This window comes from Nanorana parkeri, unplaced genomic scaffold, assembly GCF_000935625.1.
Source record: "Nanorana parkeri isolate BGI_ZX_2015 unplaced genomic scaffold, ASM93562v1 scaffold1878, whole genome shotgun sequence".
Classification (NCBI taxonomy): Eukaryota; Metazoa; Chordata; class Amphibia; order Anura; family Dicroglossidae; genus Nanorana; species Nanorana parkeri.
This window is the reverse complement of record NW_017308146.1, coordinates 212,077-220,662: the sequence shown is the minus strand read 5'-3', so window position 1 is coordinate 220,662 and position 8,586 is coordinate 212,077. Positions and strand designations below refer to the sequence as shown.

The 8,586-nt window shown below is 46.4% G+C and overlaps 1 protein-coding gene across 1 annotated transcript in view; it reads left to right on the top strand.

Annotated features, from left to right (window-relative positions):
• Nucleotides 1-1,201: 1,201 nt before the first annotated feature.
• The window catches only part of LOC108800008 (attractin-like protein 1), a 118,129-nt gene continuing 110,744 nt past the window's right edge, over nucleotides 1,202-8,586 (top strand). Inside the window, exons 1-3 of the mRNA XM_018571958.1 lie at nucleotides 1,202-1,228; nucleotides 6,303-6,396; nucleotides 7,684-7,778. Of these exons, the coding sequence (XP_018427460.1) occupies nucleotides 1,202-1,228; nucleotides 6,303-6,396; nucleotides 7,684-7,778 (216 nt within the window). The remainder of the gene's footprint in view (nucleotides 1,229-6,302; nucleotides 6,397-7,683; nucleotides 7,779-8,586) is intronic.

Genomic DNA, 8,586 nt, shown 5'->3' with positions numbered 1-8,586 from the left:
GGGAAAACAAAATATTTCTCTGGAATATTCCATTGTTACCCCCAATTAAAAGGCAAACTCTCCCCAAAGCTCCTCCCTTTCCCATATAGATGTAAATCTGCCCCGGATGTAATCTATCTGGAAATTGGAGGCGGCTCTCTGCTGACTGATCAGTTCTATGGAGCTCCAGTTTGAGTAATATGAGAATTAGAGGGACATGAAAAGGTCCCCCAATAATGGTCTATACTTGGGGGTGTCTATGAGATACAGATACTGTGTAGATAACGGGTTACATATTGTACTACTGATGTGTAATCCTAATGGAGGTCATGTGACGGCTTCAATGGTCTTCTATATTCTCTATGTTCCTAAAATGTATGTATATAGAAGAATGTGAACCTACCTCTCCATCTCCACCTTCACTCTCTGCTCTTCTATCTTCTCTTCCTCCACTCTCTGCCTCTCCTCCTCACTCCTCCTCTTCTCCTCCATTTGCCTCTCCTTCCAATTTATCAATTCCTGCACCTTCCTCACAATCTCACTCCTCTCTACTCTCCTCCTCTCCTGCGCCACCTTCATGGCCTCCACTTCCTCCCTCTTAATCTCTGCAATCTTTGCCATTACGGCCTCTTTAAATCTCCTCTTCACCTCTCTCTGTCGCTCCTCCTCTCCCCTCTCCTCCTTGAAGGTGGTCTTCATATAGGTGTTTTCCATGGGGATAGTCTCCATATGGATGTTCTCCATATAGACGTTCTCCATGGGGATAGTCTCCATATGGATGTTCTCCATATACATGTTCTCCATATAGACGTTCTCCATGGGGATAGTCCCCATAAGGACGTTCTCCATGGGGATAGTCTCCATATGGGTGTCCTCCATGTAGATGTTCTCCATGGGGATAGTCTCCATATGGATGTTCTCCATATAGACATTCTCCATGGGGATAGTCCCCATATGGGTGTCCTCCATGTAGATGTTCTCCATGGGGATAGTCTCCATATGGATGTTCTCCATATAGACGTTCTGCATGGGGATAGTCTCCATATGGATGTTCTCCATATAGACGTTCTCCATGGGGTTAGTCTCCATATGGATGTTCTCCATGTAGATGTTCTCCATGGGGATAATCTCCATATGGCTGTGCTCCATGGCGATAGTCTCCATATGGGTGTCCTCCATGTAGATGTTCTCTATGGGGATAATCTCCATATGGCTGTTCTCCATGCCGGCCTATAAAGAAAAAAAGAAGGTTAGTGGAAGCAGAGATTTGATGGCGGAACTTCACCCAGAATGTTTTCTTATTAGATTTGGATGGAGTGGGGAGAAGGTTCAAACCCCTCCAAGGTTTTCATTGATTTCTGTGTCCTGACTGGGAAAGTTTCCCCTCACTTCCCCTCACATCTCAGTATATGAGGAAGTAAGCGGAACTCTCTGAGACGGTTCACAGACAGCAAAAAAATATAATGCACCTGCACAAGGGCCCCCGGGGTATAGGAGCCCATCTATTCTATCTGTGCTAGGTACAGGTGAAACTGGAATAATTAGAATATCGTGCAAAGTTCATTTATTTCACTAATGCAACTTATGCGGTGAAACTAATATATGAGATAGACTCATTACATGCAAAGCAAGATAGTTCAAGCTGTGATTTGTCATCATTGTGATGATTATGGCTTACAGCTCATGAAAACCCCAAGAACCCCAAATCCACAACCTCAGAAAAGTAGAATATTACATGCAATCAATAAAACAAGGATTGTACATAGAACAATATCGGACCTCTGAAAAGTACAAGCATGCATATGTACTCAGTACTTGGTTTGGGCCCCTTTTGCAGCAATTATTACCATTACTTTTGCACAATATTCTAATTATTCGAGTTTCACCTGTATGTGTTTGTTCTTGGGAAGTAGGTAAATGGGGCCTAGGTGCCCTTTGCTGACTATGTCTGGTGCTGGGTTTATCTAAAGAGGGATAGGATAGGGATAGCCTACATCCATGTGGCTTATCATAGGGGCCCAGGGGTAATAGAACACCTAGCATATCAACCATTGATGCATTATCATTGGGGCCCAGGGGTAATAGGACACCTAGCACAGCAGCCAATGGTGCCTTATCATGGGGGCCCAGGGGTAATAGGACACCTAGCACAGCAGCCAATGGTGCCTTATCATGGGGGCCCAGGGGTAATAGGACACCTAGCACAGCTGCCAATGGTGCCTTATCATGGGGGCCCAGGGGTAATAGGACACCTAGCACAGCAGCCAATGATGCCTTATCATGGGGGCCCAGGGGTAATAGGACACCTAGCACAGCAGCCAATGGTGCCTTATCATGGGGGCCCAGGGGTAATAGTACACCTAGCACAGCAGCCAATGGTGCCTTATCACTGGGGCCCAGGGGGACTAGTACACCTAGTTTATCTAAAGAGGGATAGGATAGGGATAGCCTACATCCATGTGGCTTATCATAGGGGCCCAGGGGTAATAGAACACCTAGCATATCAACCATTGATGCATTATCATTGGGGCCCAGGGGTAATAGGACACCTAGCACAGCAGCCAATGGTGCCTTATCATGGGGGCCCAGGGGTAATAGGACACCTAGCACAGCAGCCAATGGTGCCTTATCATGGGGGCCCAGGGGTAATAGGACACCTAGCACAGCTGCCAATGGTGCCTTATCATGGGGGCCCAGGGGTAATAGGACACCTAGCACAGCAGCCAATGATGCCTTATCATGGGGGCCCAGGGGTAATAGGACACCTAGCACAGCAGCCAATGGTGCCTTATCATGGGGGCCCAGGGGTAATAGTACACCTAGCACAGCAGCCAATGGTGCCTTATCACTGGGGCCCAGGGGGGATAGTACACCTAGCACAGCAGCCAATGGTGCCTTATCACTGGGGCCCAGGGGGGATAGTACACCTAGCACAGCAGCCAATGGTGCCTTATCATGGGGGCCCAGGGGTATTAGGACACCTAGCATATCAACCATTGATGCATTATCATAGCATATCAACCATTGATGCATTATCATTGGGGCCCAGGGTGAATAGTACAACTAGCCCAGCAGTCAATGGTGCCTTTATCATGGGGGCCCAGGGGTAATAGTACACCTAGCACAGCAGCCAATGGTGCCTTATCACTGGGGCCCAGGGGGACTAATACACCTAGCACAGCAGCCAATGGTGCCTTATCATGTGGGCCCAGGGGTAATAGGACACCTAGCACAGCAGCCAATGATGCCTTATCATGGGGGCCCAGGGGGACTAATACACCTAGCACAGCAGCCAATGGTGCCTTATCATGGGGGCCCAGGGGTAATAGGACACCTAGCACAGCAGCCAATTATGCCTTATCATGGGGGCCCAGGGGTAAAGGGTTCTCTACAAGCTGTACTGTAAGGCCCGACCTCCACCAATGAACTGGCTGGTCTTCAATAATAAGGGAAATGGGGAAATCTATTCACCAAATGAATCAATAATCCAATTCTATACATTGAAGAGGAAACACAAGAGATACTCACTGATGGAATCCACCGACAAGTCTCCACAAATCTCTCCTCAAGAAATCCGGAATGGGATGACATCACTCCGAGATTTGACAATCGCTCGAAAAATCGCACAGAATTGCACTGATAACGTTTAGAGACGCACAGGAACGCTCAGAAACGCACAGAAACGCACTGCAAAACTCACTGAGATTACTCCCAGCAAGCGACTTCTTGATTAACCTGCAAAGAGAAAAAAATGATGACAAATTTTAATTTGACTGAAAATAAGTCCGACTCGTGTCAGCCGGAGTCACATGAGAGGGAAGCTCTGCCCAAAATAACTGTCACTTTCTAGAATCCTCCCAGGACCATCAATCTGCCTACACACCCATCTATCAATCAATCATCTATCACCAATCAATCCATCTATAATCTATATACAATCAATGAACTCCATCCACAATGATACAGGATGATAGAAGATATGCATGGAGTTTGTTTCATATCAGAATAGACTAATAGAAGAAATATCAGAGAGGAGACCCGACTCACACAAAGTGTCATCAAGAAGTGACCAGTGTCAGGGGGGGGCGGCCTTATATACCCACTGATATTCACATCAGTGAGTTCACAGTGAGACACAGGGGTCACATTCAGGGCTCTGGGCAGACCAACTGTCACTTTACAACTGTCACTTTATAACTGTCACTTTAATAAATCCTCCCAGATCCATCAACCTGCCTATAAACCCATCTATCTATCTATCTATCTCTCTCTCTATCTATCTCTCTCTCTCTCTCTATCTATCCATCTATCCTATCTCTCTCTCTCTCTCTCTCTCTCTCTCTCTCTCTCTCTCTATCTATCTCTATGTATTAATAATGTTTATATATACTATATTGGCAAAAGTATTGGCATCCCCCCTCCACATCACCCCTCATAGGAATCAAATTCAGGACTCTGGACCAACATAACTGTCACTTTCTAGAACCTGCCGGGACCATCAATCCGCCTATAAACTGATCTATCAATCAACCAATCAATAATATCAATCTATAATTTATCAATCTGTCAAAATTCAATATCAATCTATAAACAATATCTGTCAATCATCTATCACCAATCAATATTAATCTATATACAATCAATGAACTCCATTCACATTCAGGGCTCTGGGCAAATCAACTGTCACTTTCTAGAATCCTCCCAGAACCATCAATCTGTAATTAACTTCTCTGTCAATAATCAATATCAATCTAATAATCAATATCAATCATCTATCACCAATCAATCCATCTATAATCTGAAATATCACAAAGGAGATCCGACTCACACAAAGTGTCATCAAGAAGTGACCAGTGTCAGGGGGGGGCGGCCTTATATACCCACTGATATTCACATCAGTGAGTTCACAGTGAGACACAGGGGTCACATTCAGGGCTCTGGGCAGACCAACTGTCACTTTACAACTGTCACTTTACAACTGTCACTTTAATAAATCCTCCCAGATCCATCAATCTGCCTATAAACCCATCTATCTATCTATCTATCTATCTATCTATCTATCTATCTATCTATCTATCTATCAATAATATCAATCTATATTTAATCTATCGATCATCAATATTAGAGGTGCACCGAAATAGAAATGCGAAAACCGAAATGTAACCGAAAATGTTTTTTTATTCCACATTTTTTTATATTTTTATTTTGTACTTTTAGGGGCTTCGGGGAAATATTGGGGGTCTAAACAGATCCCTGATATTTCCCCTTTTAAAATAGAATAAGAGATTGAGAACACAAAGTCCTTTTCAGAGACACACAGATTCCTCAGAGATACACAGAGCCCTCAGAGACACACAGAGCCCCTATAGAGACACACAGAGCCCTCAGAGACACAAAGAGCCCTCAAAGACACTCAGAGCCCTCAGAGATACACAGAGCCCTCAGAGATACACCGAGACCACAGAGAATTCAGAGACACACAGAGCCCTCAGAGACACACAGAGCCCTCAGAGACACACAGAGCCCTCAGAGACACGGGTTTCGTTTAGGCGGAACCCTTTCGAATACTGAAAAGAGACACAAAGAATCAATTATTCACAAGGATTTAAGTTTATTATACACAGATTTTAGATACACGGAAGGTCATCATTTAATCATACACATATATCACTTATTATTCACAATATTTAAAACCACCATTATTTATTTATTATTTTTTACATTAGAATAATCACCACGGAACTACACTTGGATTAATATCACCATTTATAGTTTATGACACATATGAGAGTACGAAAAAAAACAAATGAATCTACTAAACCAAGCGCAACATACTAGCCCTTCCTATACTCTGAATGGCGGCTCGGCGCGAGAACTGACAGTGCTGCACTACGGGGGAGGCTGAGGAGCCCCTCACCTGGAGACGTGGAAGGCATGCGGGGACCCACCGAGCATCTATATACCATCTATCTGACCTATACAAAGCCAGTCACATCAGTCTCTGTACAGAGGAGCTTACACTCTAATGTCCCCTCCCCCCACAGTCACATCAGTCTCTGTACAGAGGAGCTGACACTCTAATGTCCCCTCCCCCCACAGTCACATCAGTCTCTGTACAGAGGAGCTTACACTCTAATGTCCCCTCCCCCCACAGTCACATCAGTCTCTGTACAGAGGAGCTTTTTTTTTTAGAGGCGCCCGGTGAATGGCCACCCGTATGGCTAACCTGCGGCGGCGGTTTTCGGGGAGGCGGAGCCTATTAAAGTTTATAAGTTCCAATTTATGGGAAATAAAATCCTGCCGGCTTCTCGTATCTTCATCAGAAATCTCCGCGGCTTCGGAGAGGAGCGTTTAACGCGGCCGATCGATACGTATTAAGAAATGCAATTACCGCCGAGTGCGCTTTACCTTGTTATAGTATGGGGAGGCGCGGCGGCGGGAGCGCGGGGGTTTAATGATCCGTGCGGAGAGCTCGCTCTGTGCTGGAAATCCTCCAATCAATACACAGATACAATATATATATTTATAGATCTCCTCGTAAACATTCTTCATAGAGTCACCCGAGCCGATCTGTAAGTACATCTTCCTGCGCCGCGGACACCGGCGCTTCATGGATTTAAAGGGGACCTGTCACCGACTTGTCTCAATATACGTTCAGAAAATCTCCTCCTTATATAATTAAAGAGCCGTCCTGGAGCTCCACTCAGTGACTTGGCCTAGGCTGAGATGATGTCATCGGTCTGCTGCAGGGGGAAGCATTTCCTCAGTCTCCCCTTCCCCCAGTGATCAGTCTGCTGCAGGCAGGAGGAAGCATTTCCTCAGTCTCCCCTCCCCCAGTGATCAGTCTGCTGCAGGCAGGAGGAAGCATTTCTTCAGTCTCCCCTTCCCCCAGTGATCAGTCTGCTGCAGGCAGGAGGAAGCATTTCTTCAGTCTCCCCTCCCCCAGTGATCAGTCTGCTGCAGGCAGGAGGAAGCATTTCTTCAGTCTCCCCTCCCCCAGTGATCAGTCTGCTGCAGGCACTGTCCAGTCACAGGCTGCGGGGAACAACAAGACCTGAAAGCGTTACTGGACCTCTGCAGAGAAGAATCGGGGCCGTGTCCCTAGGAGAGCGGGCCGCGCCGGGCGGCAGCATTGGGGGGGCAGGATACAGATTGTTTGGCAGATTATATCGCCCCATCCATGTATTTCTCTCCTGTCTGGAGCTGGACCCAATAATAACACCTCCATATGACTGGCTCTCACCTGTGTGGCCCCTGGGGCCCGCGGGCAGCTTTGTTGCAGTGATCTTTATGTCCGCAGAGATCAGAACTGATCCAGCAGGGGGCAGTCTTTAGGGTTGTAGTACTGTTATTGAGGTGTGTGGACATTGAGGGTTGTAGTACTGTTATTGAGGTGTGTGGACATTGAGGGTTGTAGTACTGTTATTGAGGTGTGTGGACATTGAGGGTTGTAGTACTGTTATTGAGGTGTGTGGACATTGAGGGTTGTAGTACTGTTATTGAGGGTTGTAGTACTGTTATTGAGATGTGTGGACATTGAGGGTTGTAGTACTGTTATTGAGGTGTGTGGACATTGAGGGTTGTAGTACTTTTATTGAGGTGTGTGGACATTGAGGGTTGTAGTACTGTTATTGAGGTGTGTGGACATTGAGGGTTGTCTTCCCTCTAGTGTACTAATCTCTGATCTCTGATGTTTCTCCACAGACAGCCTGCTGATCGACTATCAGTTCACCTTCAGCCTCATCCAGGAAGATGATCGGCACCACACGGCGATCAACTTCATCGCCAACCCCGAGCAGGTGAGCCGCTGCAGCGTCATCGCCGCCGCACGTCAATCCGCATCCGTATCTGGCCGTCACGGGCCGCGTGGTGCGTCTGCGATCGCCCACAGTTGGCCGGCAGCCCGGCCTGCACCGCAGATGGTCTCGCAGATTCCATTTGGGCCGTTGTCCCTTAGTCACGTCCCAGATGTCATCAGCGGCTGACGAACATGACAATGTGACGGAGAATATGATGACAGGAGGCGCTGAGAAGGACCCTCCGAGAGATTCACACCGAACACCGACTCCAAATGTCTGACAGGGGAAATAAAGATCTGAAATATTAACATCTCTGTAAAATATAGAATATCGAATAGGTTGTCCCACCCAAAATTATTATAGCAATTTTTGACAGGTATTTCTTTGTAGTACTTTGTGTCTCTGCCCCTCCCACAATGGTAAGATTCCCTCCAGTAGTTTGTGTCTCTGCCCCTCCCACAATGGTGAGATTTCCCCTCCAGTAGTTTGTGTCTCTGCCCCTCCCACAATGGTGAGATTTCACATCTATATTTTAAGAAATGTAAAAACATAAAATAAAATATAAATTCCCTTTCATCGAGAAGTTGGAAGTAGAACTCTCATCAGGCATAGGGTGACAACTCCTGTGTAGACTTTTTGTGTCGGTGTCCTTCCGGAGCATCAAGCACTTCCTACTTCTGCCAACAACTACGATGATATTATATTATACAGGACATGCTGGGAGTTGTAGTCCCTCCCCAGGCTGCCCTTGTCCTCTGTGTGACCTTGAGCAGACAGATGACTCCCATTCTCCTCATTCCCCCCCCCA